Source organism: Eubalaena glacialis, chromosome 2 (genome assembly GCF_028564815.1).
Source record: "Eubalaena glacialis isolate mEubGla1 chromosome 2, mEubGla1.1.hap2.+ XY, whole genome shotgun sequence".
Taxonomy (NCBI): domain Eukaryota; kingdom Metazoa; phylum Chordata; class Mammalia; order Artiodactyla; family Balaenidae; genus Eubalaena; species Eubalaena glacialis.
This window is the reverse complement of record NC_083717.1, coordinates 118517933-118538072: the sequence shown is the minus strand read 5'-3', so window position 1 is coordinate 118538072 and position 20140 is coordinate 118517933. Positions and strand designations below refer to the sequence as shown.

Here is a 20140-nt window from a genome sequence, read left to right as displayed (position 1 = left end):
TTGGGGACTTCCCTGGTAGCACAGAGGTTAAGAATCCACCTGTGTCCACCTGGGGACACAGGTTCGAGCCCTGGGCCGAGAAGATCCCACGTGCTGCGTAGCAACTAAGCCCGTGCGCCACAACTACCGAGCCTGCGCTCTAGAGCCTGTGAGCCACAACTACTGAAGCCCGTGTGCCTAGAGCCCGTGCTCCACAACAAGAGAAGCCACTGCAATGAGAAGCCCGCGCACCGCAACGAAGAGCATCCCCCACTCACTGCAGCTAGAGAAACCCGCGTGCAGCAATGAAGACCCAACGCAGCCAAAAATAAATAAATATATTAAAAAAATTTTTTTAAATAAAAATTATGTTTGTTTTTGAATAGGTAATACATGTACATGATAAAACATTCAAAAGTGTACACAGTGAAAAGAATGTTCTTTGCCTAGGCAACTGTCAGTCCCCCTATTTCCCTCTCCAGAGACATTGTTTTTTTAAATACCCTTGGGGATATAGTCTGTCAATATATAAGCATTATTAGTGTACTAATACATATACTATTAGTGTATTAGTGATGGCTTTCTTAATACCATCCCAAGTGCAGTAGATTCATTAGGATAGTGTGTTCAAAATCATAAAATTCCTCATGTATAGAAAATCACTGTAAGGCCTGGAAAACATTCAGACAAGTTACCTTACCACTGTACTACATTTCCTGCAAAATTTTAAACTTAACAACACAGGCATCCACTGTTTTAGCTTGTTTTCTTTTTGGGGGTATTATAATCTTGGTATAAATAAATAGGAAGATACGAAACAATAGTATGTATGCACTTAATCCGAGAACATTTTGTTTACAGGATTTGGAAAAGAAACAAGTTTATGAATTCGAAAGTGATTGCAGACCATTTCCTTTGAGCTATAGGCATTGGGTTAATTAGGTTTGGAGCGACGCCCTTCTTTGAAAACCAGCTCAAAACCAGCTCCTTTGAAAACTCAGGCGCGGTAAGCCTCCAGAGCTCTAGATGTCGCTGTGGCTCCGTGGTGGGGACGGGTATGCGTCTCTGTGGTTATAAGGTTGGGGGCGGAGAAGCCAAGGGTGTCTGGGAAATGATGGCTGAGGAAGAGGAAGAAGTCAAGGAAATTTTGTCGAAATTGCAGGTGAGACCATAGATTAAAATCTATATTACTCGGGAAGAACAAGAGAGCCCAGTTTATGCAGTGCCTTCGAATTTCTTGACATATACCCGCCGCTGGTGTCTGTGTGGTTACTATAACAACTCCCGAAGGTGCAGCCGCCGCTGGCTAGGGGAGGTCCCGGGCAGGGGACGGGCGCAGCCAGTTTGTTGGGACCGCCTGCTGCTGACCTGACTGCACTCAATTTCAGTCCTGTTGGGAAGACGATTTATTGCTAACTTTATTCCTGTACATTCTTGGGAATTTTTTTTCCCCTCGATCCCCTCACAACAAATAGCATACACTTGTGTTTGGCAGATCTGCAGGAGCTGTTACCTATCGCATGTTGTTTTGATCCCCACAAAGACCATTTCTTCAGTACTTTTCTGCTTTCAAATTGGCAGCGATCACAGTAGTGGCTTGCACCGCGTGTATTCTGGTTACTCCCCTTAGAACTTCACAGTTTTGATTTTTTTGCACACTGTGCAATTCCATTTTGGGGCCTGGGGCAGAAGGCTCCAGACTCCACCCAGTCCACAGTTGACTGTGGTGAGTGGGACAGTCTTTTGTACTTGGTAGGTAGGAGCTATCTAATTGCTTCGTTCTTTACCTTTCTTTTGATGACCGAAGATTTTTCTTAAACCTCAGAAACTGAGTTTTTTGTGTTCTAAGACAGCCTGAAATTTAAACATTAGGCTTATGACAAGCTTGTAACTTTCTTAAAGGCTTCTACTGCAAAAGTTTAAACATTGGTGAGATTTCTTTGTTTCTTGAGCAGATTAAAATAATAACGCTTTTTAGAGTGTGAGCTTTATTTCACATCTAGTTGACTTGGATTAATTTAATTTTATTCCCTAGTGTGACTGACTGAAATCAGAGATTCTCAATCCTGGCTCCATATTACAAACATTGTTTGTGTATGTATGTTTGTATATGTGTAGAAAAAAACCTGAAAGGTAAACTAAGCAGTGGTTATCTCTGAGGTTATTGGGAGGATTATGAGGAATTTTTAACCTTTTCTATTTTACATGTACCTATTTGAATTTTAACAACTAATATATATTGATTTTTGCCATGAGAAAAACGTTATTAAAAATGTTCACTCTAGGAAAACAAACCAACAACAAAATCAAACAATTTCTTGCATGTTTGCTATAACAACTAAAAACAAACAATAAGACCTTTTCTATAATTCTTAATATGTAGCTGTGCTGATTGCAGGACAAAAGGAAATGGGTTGTAGTATTTGCTGAGAGCTGTCTTTTCCTGCTTTGATTTGTGGTAGATGCCCTAAGCAGCTAGGTAGAGGATACCTGGGGTATCTTGGGGGTGAGTGGGGAAGGTGCAGGGCTGGAATAGGAGAATGCAGTAGAGAGAGGAAAAGGATGGTGATGTTGCTATTCATGGGAATGGTGGTAAACTTTATTTCATTGTTATAGACATTTTAGGTTAGAAGGAATATGTAAAACGATTTTTCTCAAAGTGTGTTTTACAGATCATTTTTATTAAAGTCATACAGGGTGCTTGTTAAAATGCAGAATTTTGGGTTCTGCTAAAACTACTAACATCAGAATGTCTGTAGGCTGGGTCCTGGAAATAATACACACAACACAACTTGAAAAGCACTGCTGCAGAAAGCGAGAGTCTAACTTCTTCATTCTGGGTAGGATTTTAAATTAAGTATAGTACATAAGTATTTGTTAGAGAAAGGGAGATTCATTAATTTATTTAATGAGAGCCTACCATGTCCCACACCCTCTGGTAGTGCTCAGGTATAGCTCTAAACAAAACCGATTAAGATACTCCCATCATGGAGCTTACATTCCAGTGGTGGAGATAGACAGTGGACGATTAATGAATAGGCCACATAATTTCAAATAAGTACCATGAAGGAAAGTAGAAGTGTGATTTAACAGTGGGGCGGAGGAGGAAGGGGATACTTTAGTTTGGGTAGTCAGGGAGAGCCTCTCTGAAAAATTGATATTTGAACTGAGATCTAAATAATGATGAGAAATGAGCCATGCAAAGGTCAGGAGAAAGAATGTCCAGGCAGAGGGAACAGCATGTGTAAAGGTGGGATTGGGCTTAGTGGATTTGAGGAACTAGATGAAAGCCAGTGGCTTGAGTATTGTAGGAGAGTGATAAGAAGTCTGTGGCAAGATGAATGGTGGGAGGTCAGATCTTATAGTCTTCTAGGCCGTAATAAGGAGTTGGATTTTATTCTGTCTGCAATGGGAAACTGTCTGAGGGTTTGTGACATGAGGTATATTTCTGTAAGGCCACTCCAGCTATAGTGAGGAGAATGGGAAAGAGTAGAAGCAGGATGGCCAGTTAAGAAGCTATTGAAATAGTCCAGGCAAGTAATGATGCTGATTTAGCTGAGGATAGTCATAGAGAGATGGAGACAGGTGGATGGATTTGGGATGTGATGTGGAGGTAGTTGATAAGACTTGGTAGGATTGGATTATACCTTTCTGCTGCTGTTCTGTTTTAGGAAAGACTAGATAATGGAAAAGCTTTGACTGGTGTCCCAGGAAGACTCAGAGATAGAGATATTTAAGAGAGGAAAGAGAACATTTACTTGGAAAGAATGCAAGAGAGCCAGAAGGTGACTTGACAAAAATAAAACAAACAAAAGCACAAGTGTTTAAAGAATCAAAACTCTGTAAAAAATACCAAGGTTATCAAGCTTAAATTGGTCTGTTTGTTGCGGAAAACGACTCTTACTTGTTTGTCATATCCACAGAGGTCATGTATTTTCAGATACCGACATAGGAATAATCAGGGGTAAGGGATTGTTTTTGTTAGGAAGTCCAGTTTTAAAAAGGTAAATTTCGAAGTTTTACACTTTGGGGACCAGTACCAGATAGGATGATCTTATTAACTTTGTTTTATCTCAAGTTGCAAAGCGTTTCCTCCCTCCTGACTATGGTATGTGAAGTGCTTAGTCATCTTGGAAGCTCTGCTGGATCTGGGAGGAGAGAACTATCATCACGGTGCTGACTGGCTTGGGACAGTGTGAGAGTGGGCTGGGCTACTTTCCTTCACGATCTGTGGTATTTTGATAGACCTGTCCACCTGCCTCTTGTGTCATTCCTAGGTAAGATAGAGAATCAGCATTTCCAGGCGAAAAGCTGGTATGGCTAGCCAATCTCAAATTTACTTGTCTGGTATTCTCTGCACTTAATGGTACCATTCTTATACTTCCTAGGAACTGGTGGATCAGCTCTATTCATTTCGCGAGTGCTATTTCGAGACACACAGTGTTGAGGATGCTGGGAGGAAGCAACAGGATGTGCGGGAGGAGATGGAGAAGACCCTGCAGCAGATGGAGGAAGTAGTGGGTATGCATCCCAAAAGAACATGCCAACCCCCGGGCCCTCACTGAAATGTGGTGGAGTTTTGCTCTCTCTGTAGATTCTTTGGTATCCTATTTGTGGCTGCCACAAGATGGTACAACAGAATATTTCTTCTAAGGGTGCCTGTGCTAGGATGGCAGCCTTTCAGCTCTCTAAACTCCATTTCCCAATGCCATGAAATAAAAAAGAGCATGCTTGTTGCTTGATGACTATTGCAGTAATCTTCTTAACTGACCTTTCTGCCTCTAATTTCTTTTACTTCCAAATCAACTTAAATAATGACCATGGCCATTATGTTTCTAAATCCTTACTTCATGCATTTACTCTCATTCCTTGTCTGCCTCTCTGCTCAAGTATCTTCAAAGATTCCTACTTTTGACTGATTGAAGTCCAGACCTCTTCACTTGGTATTCAAGTCTCCATTGTCTGACGTTTTTTTTCCTACCCTTATCTCTGACTACCTACTTACAAAGGAACGATTTGTTTCATTCAGGTTGAACCATCCATTCTCCCACTAACATGCCACATGTATTTCTGCCTCTTTGTTTACATCATTTTTCTCCCTGGAGTGTCTTGTCTTTTCTCCTTTTCACTTTGTAAAGTCCATTCATTGGGTGTATGCCATATGCTCCTTTTCATTGTCTTTTTGATTTTCCATGGATATGCATTGTCCTCTCCACTAGATTGTAAGCCCCTCAAAGGTAGGGATAATGCTTTCTTTGGTACCCTGTTTTCTAACAGTACGCTGCATGTGGTAGGTTTTCAATAAATGATTTGTTCATGAAGATTTTTCTCAATTATTTCATTCCTAGAACTGGCATGGGGTTATTCCTTGAGAGAGAGTACCCTAGTCTTACCTGTAAGACTGCCTGGGTTTCCACTTTCCTTTCCACTTTTCTTTTCCCTTCCTCCTAGGTTCTGTCCAGGGCAAGGCACAGGTTCTGATGCTAACTGGGAAGGCACTGAATGTGACTCCTGACTATAGCCCTAAGGCTGAGGAGCTTCTGTCAAAGGCTGTGAAGCTGGAGCCCAAGCTGGTGGAAGCCTGGAACCAGCTGGGTGAGGTGTACTGGAAAAAAGGGGATGTTGCAGCTGCCCACACCTGCTTCTCAGGAGCTCTCACCCATGTGAGCCACCCACTATGCCCTTGGAAAACGCAGATGGGAAGGATGGGATTTCTTTGGTTCTGTGAGTTTCCCTAGATCATGAATACCAGAGTAGAATTGTACTGGAACTAAGAGGACAGAATCAGAAGGGGGGCAAAACAGGGACAGGGGACTGAGAAAGGAAGAAGATGATGGGATCAGGTTCAGGGGTAGATGAGAAGTGAAGAAAAGTTAGCAACCAAGTTGATCCTGTAAATGGGGGTCTAAGACACAGATGGCAGTAAGAATTAAGATGAAAAATTAGAATAAGATTGAGATAGAGTAGATCTGGAAAGGGGAACTAGAATCACAAAGGTTGAATATACGCCTTCTCCATTTGCAGTGCAAGAACAAAGTCTCCCTTCAAAACCTGTCAATGGTGCTTCGCCAACTGCGGACTGACTCTGGAGATGAACATTCTCGCCATGTCATGGACAGTGTCCGACAGGCTAAGTTGGCTGTGCAAATGGACATCCTTGATGGCCGCTCTTGGTGTGAGTGCTCTCAAAAGATCTCCAGCAAGTTTCTAGAGCAGTGGTTCTCAACTGTGGCTGCACACCAGAATCATCTGGAGCCCATCTATTGAGTTTGACTCCAATAAGTGTGAAGCCAGGGCATCTTTGCTTTGAAGAAGCCCAAAAGATATTTTGATGAACCACTATTCTAGGAACTCTTGGACCTTTTCATCGAAGAGAGCAGGCTTATGTTTCCATATAAGCAAGGCAGGGCTTTTGTGCAGTCTGTTGTAGTTCCTCCTTTGGGTCCATGTTTGCCTCTTTATCCCAGTGGAATTTTGGGTATACTTGTAAGTTTAGTGTCATCAGTGGTTTGTTTCAGACGTGGGGCCTTTCATTATAGACTTTTGAGGGTAACCAAAATAGTTATACTTTGAACTTGAGCTCTGAGATGATCCATCACTGTGTTTCTTAGTTTTTTTCTCCTCCCCCCCCACCCCCTTAGGTGGGACAGGATGGCTAGAGTGGGTTGGAGTTGGGTATTTCTCTTCCTTAGGTCAGTTACCCTCTGATAACTGGTAGCTTACCCTAGCAGGTTGGACTCTGGTTAATTAGTTTCTCCTGAGGGCAGGCCTTATTAAGAATGGAGTGCTCGGGAGTTCCCTGGTAGCCTAGTGGTTAAGATCACAGGCTTTCATTGCCATGGCCTGGGTTCAATCCCTGGTCGGGGAACTGAGATCCCACAAGCCATGTGATGTGGCCAAAAACCCCACAAAAACAAGAAGAAGAAGAAGAAAGTGCTCTGGCATACTTCAGAAAAGTTCCTTTGCCCCCTCCCTCTGCTGGAAGTATGAGGGTGTTCTCCTCCGATATTTGCTGTGGGAATCTGGTTGAATTCCTGGAGGTAAATCTCACAATATTGTGGGGACTCCCTTGTGACTGGGACCCCTGGGCTTGTCCACACTGAGCCTTCAGAATTCGTCAATTTCAGTTCAGGTTTTCCTACCCCAGCAGTGTTCCTGTGGTAGCTCATAAGTTTCTGCTCTGCTAAGCCATAACTCCCTGTATTCATCTGTCTCTCCAATTTTGGGGGCAGCGGTTTGCCCTGTGTTATCCCCTTTCTTATGCATCCAGGAAGAGTTGTGGATTTTTTAGTCTGTTCAGCTTTTTCCTTGTTAAGATTGAGTGGCGGCTTCAAGCTCCTTACATGCGGAACCCTGTGTTTCTCTTTCAGATATTCTGGGGAACGCGTACCTTTCTCTTTACTTCAGTACTGGCCAGAACCCTAAGATCTCCCAGCAAGCCCTCAGTGCCTATGCCCAAGCAGTAAGTATTTATGGTCACCCAGGCAAGATATATAGAGGCAGCAACAGAAACAAGAGTGTTGTTCAGTCTTCCTTGGGGCTTTTTAGCAAGATGCACGGGCAGTGTTTGCTGGCGTCCAGTGTGCGTAGTTTCGCAAAGCTGGGTGTGCAAAGGTGATGTATCTCTTCCTGTAACTTGAGTATTAGCAAGCACTTGCAGTGTGTGCCTCAGTGCTAGGGAGCTCCTTGAGCTGTTTGGATTTCGTACAGGCGTGTATAACCAAACCACAGAGCCCATGCCAACATGTTCATCTTTTTAACATGTTCTGTGTGAAAATAATGCTTATTAATATTCGTGTACATTTTTAAAGAAAAATGAAAACCCTGATACTTAAGTATAAATTAAGCAGTAGCCCCAGGTTAACCATTAGATAGTATGGCTCTGGATCTCCCACAGACTAAAATGGAAAACAGCATGTAGCCCATTCTACATTATAGCCTAGGGATTAATTCACTGGAGCTCATGCTTTGCCTTAGGCTTTCAGGCTATGTTTATATCGATAGCCACTTGCAGGGGGATTTCCTTCAGGCCTTGAGTGCCTGCTCACTGTTACAAGGTTTACATTGACCTTCTGAGCACTTTTTATATAGGCTTCATATTCACTTTCTTTTGTTTTCTCTTGACATGGAGACTTGCTTTTTAACTTACCATTATTTATTTTGCTCTGAGTGGCAGAATAAGGAATATAGCTACCTTATATTCATGTTTGCAGTTTAGGAACTGTTCTTTTTTCACCATCCCACAGAAACTTTATTTTTCACAAAGCTGAAGTGCAAAACATAGATAACCATTTTTAATAAGCACAGTCAAATTTTTAAGCACAAGATGTCTACAAGAATTATAGCTTTAAAAAATACAACCAATTTTTATATTTCAAAAATATCTCAACTCAAATTAATTTCTTAAAAAGTACATTTCTCATACTATTTGTTTGGCATTACCCTGGTTGAACTCTGGTGCAGCCATACTCGGGAGCTGTGGGCACACACGTGTGCACTGTGCTCTTGCCCTCACTGCTGTGCTGACGAGTGCAGCTCAACTGGTGGGACTCACACTCATGACAGAGGAGCGTGCAGTAATAAAATGGCTTTTTAAGAAATGACAGATATGACTTCCTCACACACTGTGCTTCTCACTGTAGTCTTAATGGTGGCATTTAACTCAACCCAACCTGTATAGCCAGTGGGGTTGTTCTTTTTTTCAATCAGGGAAATTTCCAGGCTGAGGAATTATATTTTACTCTAATTTCTTAATCTGGTAAATGTTTACATTTTAAAGCATGATGTACTCCTTAAAATTTTATGTTTGGCTTCTGCTGAACAGTTGCTTTTAACTCTTAATTTCTTCATCAGTCCTGCATTTTTAAACATAGTTGAACCAACCATTTGAACAATTTAATTCATGTTGTTTGTGCTTTTGCAGTGTGCCAGGCAATGAATAGAATTAAAAAAATAAAGTGATCATAGCCATGAACATAGCCAGCACTTTCTTCATAACATATTTGTCTGCACTGTCATGTGGTTTCTGGCCATGTATTTAAATTGGAGAATCAGAATTTGGCTTTCACTGTGTGTTGTAAGGGAGCTTGGATGTAGATGTTTGTATCTGGAGCCAGGCTCATGGGCAGAAGAAATGGATTAAATTGACATCATTTCTTTCCTAGGCTTTCCTCATTTATACCTCATTTATTGATTAAAATAAATTTTTTATCAGTTTTTTTTTTTTTTTTTTTCGTATTGTAGTTTTTACTGGAAAAAATTCACATGTAAGTGGATCTGTGCAGTTCAAACCTGTGTTGTTCAAGGGTTTTTTTTTTCATCTTTATTGGAGTATATCTGCTTTACAATGTTGTGTTAGTTTCTGCTATACAACAGAATGAATCAGCTATATGTATACATATATCCCCATGTCCCCTCCCTCTTGAGCCTCCCTCCCACCCCTCTAGGTCATCACAAAACACTGAGCTCATCTCCCTATGCTATGCAGCAGCTTCCCACTAGCCATCCATTTTACGTTTGGTAGTGTATATATGCCAATGCTACTCTCTGACTTCATCCCAGCTTCCCTTCCCCCGCCCCGTGTCCTCAAGTCCATTCTCTACATCTCCATCTTTATTCCTGCCCTGCCACTAGGTTCATCCGTACCGTTTTTTTAGATTCCATATATATGCGTTAGCGTAGGGTATTTGTTTTTCTCTTTCTGACTTACTTCACTCTGTATGACAGACTTATTTATTTATTTATTTGGTTGCGCCAGGTCTTAGCTGCAGCTCGTGGGCTCCTTAGTTGCGGCATGTGAACTCTTAGTTGCAGCATGCATGTGGGATTTAGTTCCCTGACCAGGGATTGAACCTGGGCCCCCTGCACTGGGAGCGCGGAGTCTTAACCACTGAGCCACTGGGGAAGTCCCTTTATCAGATGTTAATTGCATATTTCTTCTATTTTTATACTATTGCATGGATAAATTATAATCATATTTTAAAGTTTCATGCACATACGAAACCCTTTCATCCTTGAGGTTTCAGGGATTGAGTAATATGTGCCACACAAGCAGTTACTGTATAACAGTGTGGGTATAGGAAACTTTTTTTTTTTAATTTATTTTATTTTTGGCTGCATTGGGTCTTTGTTGCCATGCGTGGGTTTCTCTCTAGTTGCGGCAAGCGGGGGCTACTCTTCGTTGTGGTGCGCAGGCTTCTCATTGCGGTGGCTTCTCTTGTTGCGGAGCACGGGCTCTCGGTGTGCGGACTCCAGTAGTTGTGGCATGCGGGCTCAATAGTTGTGGCTTGCGGGCTCTAGAGTGCAGGCTCAGTAGTTGTGGCGCATGGGCTTAGTTGCTCCGTGGCATGTGGGATCTTCCCAGACCAGAGCTCGAACCCATGTTCCTTGCATTGGCAGGCGGATTCTTAACCACTGTGCCACCAGGGAAGCCCTGGGAAACATTTTGACAAGCAAGAAACTTAAATTTTTCCAGGGTAAGGAGGTTTAGGATGTGTTGTGCATGGCCATCCTTAAGACTGAGACGAGAGCCACTGATGATCTTTTTATCCCACTATAGGAGAAGGTTGACAGGACAGCTTCCAGCAACCCTGATCTTCATCTGAACAGGGCAACGGTAAAAAAAAAAAAAAAAAAAAAAATCATTTGTGTGGGGGAGTGGTCATCTGAAGGTCAAATACATAAGATATCTAGGTCTTGGCCTGTGAGGATAACTGAGTATTCACAGGGACAAGGTTGGGTACAAACTGCGAGAGGAAAGCCAAATTATTTCTGGGAAAAACTAGCTTAATTTGACTAAAGTATCTGGACGGAAAGGAAAAGGGGCTGAGTTGGTGGGAGGGTAAATAGAGGATGGGGGACACAGTTTAGAAGACTTTCCTGAAGTGTTCATTGTAAACATAAAAATAGAATCACCCAATATATACAACTTAACTGTTGTAGAGTTTGGAAGTTAGCTTCTTTGAAATGATTCCATCTTTGGGGTTGTGATCACCTTGGCCAGGATGTAAGGTGCTACTGGCTCCTCAGGCTGTTCATTTGTAGAAGAGGAAGACAGCTGGGAGGGAAAACAGTTTATTTCTCTAGATTCCTAGGCCACTGGGCTATTACTAATCTCTCCCCCGCCCCTCCTCCCACCCCACGGATAGTTTGTGTTGAACACACTTATAATTGGGAGGTTTTTGGTTACTTCTTGTGCAGTTACATAAATATGAAGAGAATTATGGGGAGGCCCTGGAAGGCTTTTCTCGGGCTGCAGCACTGGACCCTGCCTGGCCAGAGCCCCAGCAGCGAGAGCAGCAGCTCCTGGATTTCCTGAATAGATTAACCAGCCTCCTTGAGAGCAAGGTAGAGATGTCTAAATGCTGAATCCTGCTTTTTTATTCTGCTGTAGGTCAATAAAATAAGAATAAAGTAGGCCTCGGTAGTAGTGACCCTATAGAAGTGGGTAGGTGGGAGGGGAGGTCTAGACTCAAGGAGAGTGACTAGTTCCCAGCTTCTTTTTTTTTTTTTTTTGACGTATTGGAGTATAATTGCTTTACAATGGTGTGTTAGTTTCTGCTTTATAACAAAGTGAATCAGCTATACATATACATATATCCCCATATCTCTTCCCTCTTGCGTCTCCCTCCCTCTCCCTCCCACCCTCCCTATCAATTCCCAGCTTCTTATCTATTTCCTTTTCCTTTGCAGGGAAAGGTGAAGACCAGAAAGTTACAGAGCATGCTGGGAAGCTTGCGCCCAGCCCATCTAGGCCCTTGTGGTGATGGGCGCTATCAGTCAGCCTCTGGGCAGAAGGTGACCCTGGAGCGCAAGCCCCTGAGTGCTCTGCAGCCTGGTGTAAATAGTGGAGCTGTGGTCCTGGGAAAGGTGGTGTTCAGCCTTACTACGGAGGAGAAAGTCCCCTTGTGAGTTTCTCTTGCCTTTTCTCTTTTTCATCCTTTTAAACTAGTTGCTCTTATTTCCTGGCCTTTCTCTAAAAGTTGAGGACATTGTTAGTGGTCAGAGATTAGTGAGTTCTGCTTCACTTCTGTGACTGTCTTCCCTTCTGTGAGCAAGTATTGTTTAGGTGATATCTAACAATCTCTCTATAGATTCTGTCACCATCCATTTTTTCCCTGAGCTTGGTGTTCTGTGGACTCCTATATTCGAAGCTGAAATTTGACAGCTACTTTTTTTTATGAGATAGATGGAAACCTTAAAATTCTCCTACTTCTTTGTGTTTTCATGATCATAGAGGCACAAAGAGGAAGAATTCTAAGTCCTGTTTGGGCTTAGGTATGCCTAAGCAGTTCTGGAAGGTGAGCTTTGAGTTTGAATTTATGGCCTGATGGAGAGATTCTCTCAGATGCTATTCAACAAATATTCATTGAGCATCTGCTATATGTGTTGTAGGGAGTTAAAAAAAAATGTAACACACCCAAATGAAGGGTGCTTATAGTTTAGCAGAGGAAATGAGTTAAAAATATTCATTTAGAAAATTTTTAACTCTTGAAAAATGAGGGTTTGGTCAGTGTCATCATTCCTTGGTCCTTCACTCACTTCCCAGTCCCTGGTTGACTAGTTTCCTTTTTCTGTTTTCTACTGAATTTTTTTTGTTTCTTGGATCACCAGTGTTTGATCTAGTAGCTTCTACTGGAAGCATTCTGATTTCTCTCTCACTGTTCCCTTTCATATCCCTTCTGCTCCATTCAAACTAAAATATAACTCCCATTGTATGCCTGATATTCCTCCATGGCATTTTCATGGTATACGTATTTGAAGAATTGAAGAGCAAGAAGATAGTTGAGAAAAGTTTAGTCACTAGAGCAGACCCTAGAGCTAAGAGGAATGAGAAAGAAATATAGACAAAGGTAGGGTTTTAGGGACCCTTGAGAACAAATATTTTGCTACTCTTTTTATGTGCAATTGCTAAATGTTAAGTTCTAGGAGGCCTCCGTTTTTGTTCCTTTCCTCTTTTCTCTCTATATCAGGATGGCAAATAGATGCCAACTTTGATCACTTGGCAGTGGCTGCATGATTTACTGTGAAGAAGGATTCTGAGGCTTTGACTGGTTTCACCAGGAGAATGCTCTGCTTGATTTGCAGTGTTTGCTGTGAATTTGGGTGTGCCAAGTGATGGCATGAGCATCGATTCTTCACCATCTCACTTATAGGTCGTCTCATTTGGTGATGTCATACAAACCCAAGGCTTTGGCTGCCTCTTCTATACTCACAGGTCTAGCTCCAGCCCAGGGCTCATTTCCAACTTTTGGATTCCTATATCTAGCTGCCTCTGGGCTATAATAAGAAACCTCTGACTCGGTATGTTCAGAATTACTCACCTCATCTTTCTCTGTCAACCTGCTTGTCCTCCCTGAATTCCTTTTCAATCAATGGTACCACCTCTACTCAGTCACTTAATTAAGACTTCTGGAAGTTGTTCTAGACTTCTCCATTCTCTTGCTTTGAGGCAATCGCCAAGTCCAATAGATATACCTTTTAGTCCCTACTTTCTTGTCTTTACTAATTTAATTCAGCCTCTTAACACTTCTCCAGACAAGTCTCCCTATTCCCTGTTTTTCCTCCAGTGTTCCACAGTACAGAGAAATATTTCCCAGATGCAGATCTGACCATTGCTGTTTCTGATTTAAAATCTCTTACTGGTACTGTGTAGTTTTGTTCCAGCCTTGGGATTATTTTGTAGGTTTCAGAACAGCTATTTTAATGCCTCTGTGTTTTTACACACAGTTACTATGCCTGGATAATCTTTTTGCTGCTTCTTGATATAGATTACATTTTCCCCCCAACATTTTATTATAAAAATTTTCAAACATACAGCAAAATTGAAAGAATTTTACAGTGAACATTGGTGTACCTATAGTCTACTATTAATATTTTATTATACTTAGTTTACCACAGATCTACTTATTCCCCTATTCATCTGTTGGTCTCTCTTATTCTTGGTCCATTTCAAAGTAAATTGCAGACATTAGTATACTTTCCTCTAAATACTTCAGCATGCAGTCATTAACTAGAGTTCAATATTTGTTTGTAATTTTATTCTTTTTATGTAAAATTTACATACAATGAAATGTACAGATCTTAGTGTATATTTCCTAAGTTTTCACAAATGCATACACCCATATAACCTAAACACCTATAGAGAACATGACCACCACCTCAGAAGTTCTCTTATGTTCCTTCCCAGTCAAGCCATATCCCCTTCCCTTAGAGATTTTTTATTTCCACTGAGGATTAGTTTTCCTGTTTTCACCCAGGTAGTTTTTCATTCTTTAAGATTCAGTTTGAGGGTCTCCTCTTCACAGAAACCTTCCTGGCTTTCCATTGATTTAGACATTTCTCCTCTGGGCTCCCACAGCCCAACCTTTGGCTTCACTGAATTCATCACAAGCAAAAAGCTATTCTGGCACCTATTGCAGTTGTACTGTTAGTGATGGTCTAATTGTCTGACACCCACTAGACTAATAAGCTCACTCACAGTGCCTGACACATGATAGGTATTCAGTGAAAGTTTGTGGAATTAAATTAAATTGACAGTAATGGTTAGAGAGTTTGATGAAGGTTGTGATAGTTAAATTGGTAGAGCAGGAATACTGTTCCGCTGCAACATTTTGAGCTAGTTCATTATTAATATTTGTTGAATGTGTCCCAAGTTCTTAGAAAAGTGACAGATTGATGAGTCTTGTGCATGTTCTCTAAAGATACATATCTAAGACAAATGAGCCCTCAGATGTACATAGTGAATGATAGTACCTGTCATAGGAGTTCTAAATAAGTAACTAAGAAACATTTTTTTTTTTTGCTGATATTTTAAAACCCCTGTTTTTGCTTTTCTTTCCTGCCCACTTCCTTTTTTTTTTTCTCTTCTCTCTCTTAACCCATCTTAACCTGGCAGTACATTTGGCCTGGTAGATTCAGATGGACCTTGCTGTGCAGTGATGGTATATAATATGGTGCAGAGCTGGGGAGTGCTCATTGGGGACTCTGTAGCCATCCCTGAGCCTAACCTTCGGCTTCACCGAATTCAGCACAAGGGAAAGGTGAGTGATGGCTAGGATTCTTTCTCACCTCATAGGTTCTCAAAGTGGGACAAGTTTACCTCTTTTAAAAAATATATATAAAGTAATGCATATATATGTGTGTGTGTGTGTTGTATGATATCCTATATTTACACACATATATGTAATTTATTTTTTACTAATAGTTTTACTAAAAAGTAATTGTTTTTTGTTTTTTGTTTTGTTTTTCTTTACTAAAAAACTACTAGTAAACAAAAAGAATTTTAAAAATGGACTGAACAGAGAAAGACAAATACATATATCACTTACATGTGAAATCTTAAAAAGCCAAACTGTGAAAACAGAGAGTAGAATGGTGATTATCCTGGGATGGTGGAATTGGGGAGATGTTGTTTAAAGGTATCAACTTGCAGCCAGTAGATAAATAAGTCCTGGAGATCTAATGCACAGCATAGTGATTATAGACAACAATATGGTATTATAAACTTCAGAGTCGCCAAGAGACTAGATCTTAATTGTTCCCACCACAAAAATGAAATGATAATTATGTGATGTGATAGAGGTGTTAGCTAATGTAATGGTGGTAATGTAATGGTGGTCAAATTAACATGTTAATTAATACCTTAAACTTACATAATGTTATATGCCAATTATTTCAATAAAAATAAATTTTAAAAAATGGATTGAAGTACTGTCAGTCAGATGTTATTACTGTTAACAGTTTGGTATGTAAACCTCCAGTCTTTTCATAAATTTATGTACACATTCGTATGTATATTTTTAATTATGAGTGGAATATTATATGCAAATGTTTGTGAACATTTCCTGTGGTTTTCCATATTCTGCAACATTGTTTTGAATTAACACATAGAGGTGGTGATAAAGATGATGATGATAGTTAAAATTTGCTGAACACTTAACTGACTGCTAAACACTGTGCAAAGAGTTTTATGGCCTGCATTGGATCATTTAATCCTTACAAAACTCTACAAGAGCAGATATTTAACCGCTTTTTCCCCATTTAGATCAAGGGTCAGCAAACTCTGGCCGATTGACCAAATCTGGCTCACTGCCTGTTTTTGTATGGCTTGTGAGCCAAGAATGGTTTTTATATTTTTAAATGAAAACAATTGAAAGAATAATAATAATTTGTGATACATGAAAATTACAGGAAATTAAAATTTCAGTGTTTGTAATTAAATTTTTTTGAAACAAAGTATACCCATTTGTTTACTGTTGTCTGTGGCTGCTTTTATACTAGTGTCAGAGACGAATAGTTCTGTGACAGAGACCATATGACCCACAAAGCCTAAAATATTTATTATTTGACTCTTTACAGAAAAAATTTGCTGACCCCAGATCTAGATTATTAATAATTGTTCCTTATTATAAAAGTACTTTAGTAAATATTTTAATATCTGTGCATATCCATGATTATTAAATAAATTTAATTAATTCATTAAAGAAATTAAGTGAATTTCTAAGGTAGAATCCTGGCTCCAAAGGGTATGCAGAATTCTAAGACTTTTTTTTTTTTTTTTTTGACTGCATTGGGTCTTCGTTGCTGCGCGCGGGCTTTCTCTAGTTGTGGCAAGCGGGGGCTACTCTTCGTTGCAGTGCACGGGCTTCTCATTGAGGTGGCTTCTCGTTGCAGAGCACGGGCTCTAGGCATGCGGGCTTCAGTAGTTGCGGTGTGTGGACTCAGTAGTTGCAGCGCACAGGCTCTAGGCACGCAGGCTTCAGTAGTAGTTGTGGTGCATGGGCTCAGTAGTTGCAGTGCGTGGGCTCTAGGGCTCGCGGGCATCAGTAGTTGTGGCTCACAGGCTTAGTTGCTCCGTGGCATATGGGATATTCCCAGGCCAGGGATCGAACCCTTGTCCCCTGCATTGGCAGGTGGATTCTTAACCACTGCGCCACCAGGGAAGTCCCTCTAAGACTTTTGATACATATTGCCAAACTATTTTTTGGAAGGTTGTACCAGTTAATATCAACAGTGGATGTCAGTAATTGTTTTTCTATGGTTTTCTTTGCAACTCTGTGTGGAAACCTTTGAAAAATTATTTGCTGATTTTACATGAAAAGTATAGCATCAATATTGTTTGGCTTTGGTTTCTTGATTATTGGTGAGGTTGAAAATTTTATCATATGTTTATTGACTATAATTCTTTTATAACTTGCTTTTTTTTTTTTGTCACTTGCCCATGTTCCTGTTAGGATGTTTTAAAAATTGATCTATGAAAACTCTTTAATTCACTTCTTTACTTTGACTTAAAAGAACCTCCTTTACACTCCAAGTGGAACAGTATTTTTTGGATAAAGATCTTTTAACAACACATTTTGCAACTTAAAGTACATTTGAACTGATAAACTGAGCTGATGTTTTCTGTTATTAGGAGAATGTTTAAACTTACATTTTGTTAATTCCTCCTGATATTAAAGGAGAAGTAAGTCTAATTTATATTAGGCAGATTAATTTATAACTTTACAAACACTTGATCTAAGAGTTTCTCAGACTTTCCATTGGCTCTGGCTTGGCTGCTGTGTGTATTTAGTTATAATTTTTGATAAACACTGTGGGAAGGGAAGATTCTGTAGAGCTGGTTGGACCCTTTTGTTGGGCAGTGCCAGGATCCTGTTCTTTTTGAATCAGAATTGTCCCATTCTTGTAATGACAGTTACTGGCACTCTACCTGTCCCAGATTTTCCTTCTGAAGATTGAAAACTTTGGGAAAATTACATCCCCTATGTTAGTTCATCTTTGTTTAATGTGAGATGGAGGTAAGGGGTATATCTACTGCGGGAGGTGGAAAGGAGGGGGTGAGAAAGCCACAGGTGGTGTATCCCTGTGCTGGAGTTTCATCTTAGGATCTGTAATGAGCCTCTGTATATTTGTCTTTTCCAGGACTATTCCTTTTCCAGTGTTCGTGTGGAGACGCCCCTCCTGCTGGTGGTGAATGGGAAGCCTCAGGGCTCCAGCAGCCAGGCCGCTGCCACAGTGGCATCGAGGCCACAGTGTGAATGACCTTCCTTGGACGGCATGCTAAAGAGGGAATGGAGGCGAGGAGAAAAGCTCAAGGGCACTCGGCAACTGCACCAGCTAGATCCAGTGACGCAACTGGAATTGGGGGGATGTTTTAGATGACAACTTTCCTTTCCTCTGCCCTGTAAGACACTTTGTGTCTTCTTTCTCTCCTGTTATGTTCCAGCTCTCTCTGGGGCCACACATGTCCCTGGTATATCTCCTGCCTCTTCCATTGCTCTTCTATGTTTTAGGCAAAGAGCATGGAGTTGGTAGAAGTGTTGGGACCTTGTCATGGGACAGAGTCCCCAAGGTTCCTGTTCTTGCCTCCTTCCTGAGCCTCATGTGTATATATCATTTCAGTATTTATTGCTAAGGGAGGGGGCTTAATTTTTTTAATGACTTAGTTTTTGAGCAATTTTTATTTTTAAAATTTAGGTGCTTCCCCTTCTTTGGGGCTGGAACAGAATTAAATTTGTTTGGAAAAAAAATACTGTGTAGTTTGGCCTGCTTCATTCTCTCTAGGCTTGAATTCTTGGTTTTAGGATCACTTCAATCCATTAGAGTAATACCCCCTTCCCCGCTTTTTTCTTTAAACAAAATAGTTTATTTCTCTCTAAGTTAAAAGAAATCTGGCAATAGGCAGCCCAGGGCAGGAATGGCAGTTCCACAAAGTTGTTGGGAACCAGCTTCCTTCCACTTCCCCATTCTGTCATCCTTAGGAGTGGCCCTTATCATGGTCCAACATGACAGCAGTACTATTCTCATAGTGTTACTTCGGTGAAAGACCAGAGAGAGCTAGATATTCAATTCCTTTAGGTTCTAGTGATATATTTTATAACAGTTTCTTTTAATATCCTCATGGAAAAATAGGGAAATGTGAGGGAGGATTATTAACCAACTGAATGGTTATAACCAGAGAGTGCATTAATGGATACAGATTAATTTGGAAGACTTCTAGTGATGTGACTCAGGTCTTTGTCCTTGGTCCAGTCCTGTTCAACTCTTGATCAGAGACTTGAATATCACTGATGACTCATTCAATTTATGAAGAATGTAAAACATGGAGAAGTCCTCAGAAAATGGATGGTAGAATAAACATCAATCTATCTAAAGAAGTTTTAAGGGCTGAATCTAAAATAAGATTTTAAAGTCCATTCTTTTGGTCCAAAAAGGACAATTTTCTGAGGTGTATCTTCTACATCATGTATGAAAAATTACTCGGAATTTTAGTAGGTAAGATAAAGTCAATATGAGTAACCAGTATGATATAATTGCAAAACACTGTTTTTAGATTATACCAATGAATCTGCTAGCCAGACAGTGTTTTAAATACAGCGTCAGGCCACATGTAGAGCCTTGCATTCAGTTCTGGTTGTTGATTTTGAGGCCTATAGTCATGGAAGAGTGATCAGGAACTTGAGAGAGTGTAAAATATCGTGAGAAATGTTTGAAAGCAATTGGGAAGGAGGAGGGTGGTGAGGTGTATACATTAAAGTCAGTAGAGAGGAGATCCAATAACTGTACCCCTTTTACTCAAGTCCTGAGACAAGTTGACATGTTCGTGTTGGGCCAGACAATAGATAGATGGCCAGTAGGTGACAGAAGCAGAACTCAAAAGATTTTTTTGATGAAATACATGTACAAACAAGGATGCAAAATATGTGTGTACAGTTTAAAGAGTAATTAGAATACTTGTGAAAATGTCCACCTGGCTTGAAAACTGGAAATATCAATCACTAGTATCTTAGAAGCTCTTGTGTGCCTCTCCATGTTCTTATCTCATTTGTTTTTACAGATATATAATATCTCATTGTATGATTATGGCACAATTTATCCATCCTGCTGTTAAATGATATTGGGTTTCATTTTTTTTTGCTATTAAGGCAATACATTATTAGTATTCTGTACATGTCCTGATGTGTAGGTGCAAGAGTTTCTTTTATAGCAATGGTTCTTAAAGAGTGTTCCTAGACCAAGAGCATCAGCATTACCTGGAACTTCGTAGAAATACAAATTCTCAGGCCTCAGTCCTCGAATTAGAAATTCTGGGGAAGAGTCAGCAATCTGTATTTAACAAATCATACAGATGATTCTTATGTGTGAGAACCACTGTTTCAGA

General features: G+C 40.5%; 1 protein-coding gene across 3 annotated transcripts; it reads left to right on the top strand.

Annotated features, from left to right (window-relative positions):
* Window positions 1–1077: 1077 nt before the first annotated feature.
* TTC5 (tetratricopeptide repeat domain 5) lies at window positions 1078–18501 on the top strand. 3 transcript variants are annotated; one of them, XM_061182310.1, is made up of 10 exons: window positions 1078–1141; window positions 4368–4500; window positions 5431–5642; window positions 6004–6154; window positions 7350–7441; window positions 10538–10594; window positions 11179–11325; window positions 11671–11885; window positions 14876–15020; window positions 17902–18500. In XM_061182310.1, exons 1-10 carry the CDS (start codon window positions 1091–1093, stop codon window positions 18019–18021), a joined length of 1323 nt encoding a protein of 440 aa, XP_061038293.1. In that variant the 5' UTR covers window positions 1078–1090; the 3' UTR covers window positions 18022–18500. The 3 variants fall into 3 exon arrangements, with proteins under 3 accessions (XP_061038293.1, XP_061038294.1, XP_061038295.1); XM_061182311.1 differs by lacking the exon at window positions 10538–10594 and having other exon boundaries at window positions 17902–18501; XM_061182312.1 differs by lacking the exons at window positions 10538–10594; window positions 11179–11325.
* Window positions 18502–20140: the final 1639 nt, after the last annotated feature.

Bases quoted from the DNA above. Each gene is read 5' to 3' on its own strand.
- TTC5 (XM_061182310.1), top strand. From the start codon at position 1,091: ATGATGGCTGAGGAAGAGGAAGAAGTCAAGGAAATTTTGTCGAAATTG. The intron at 4,501-5,430 runs GTATGCATCCCA...CCTTCCTCCTAG, and splicing joins GCAGATGGAGGAAGTAGTGG to GTTCTGTCCAGGGCAAGGCA. The intron at 6,155-7,349 runs GTGAGTGCTCTC...TTTCTCTTTCAG, and splicing joins CCTTGATGGCCGCTCTTGGT to ATATTCTGGGGAACGCGTAC.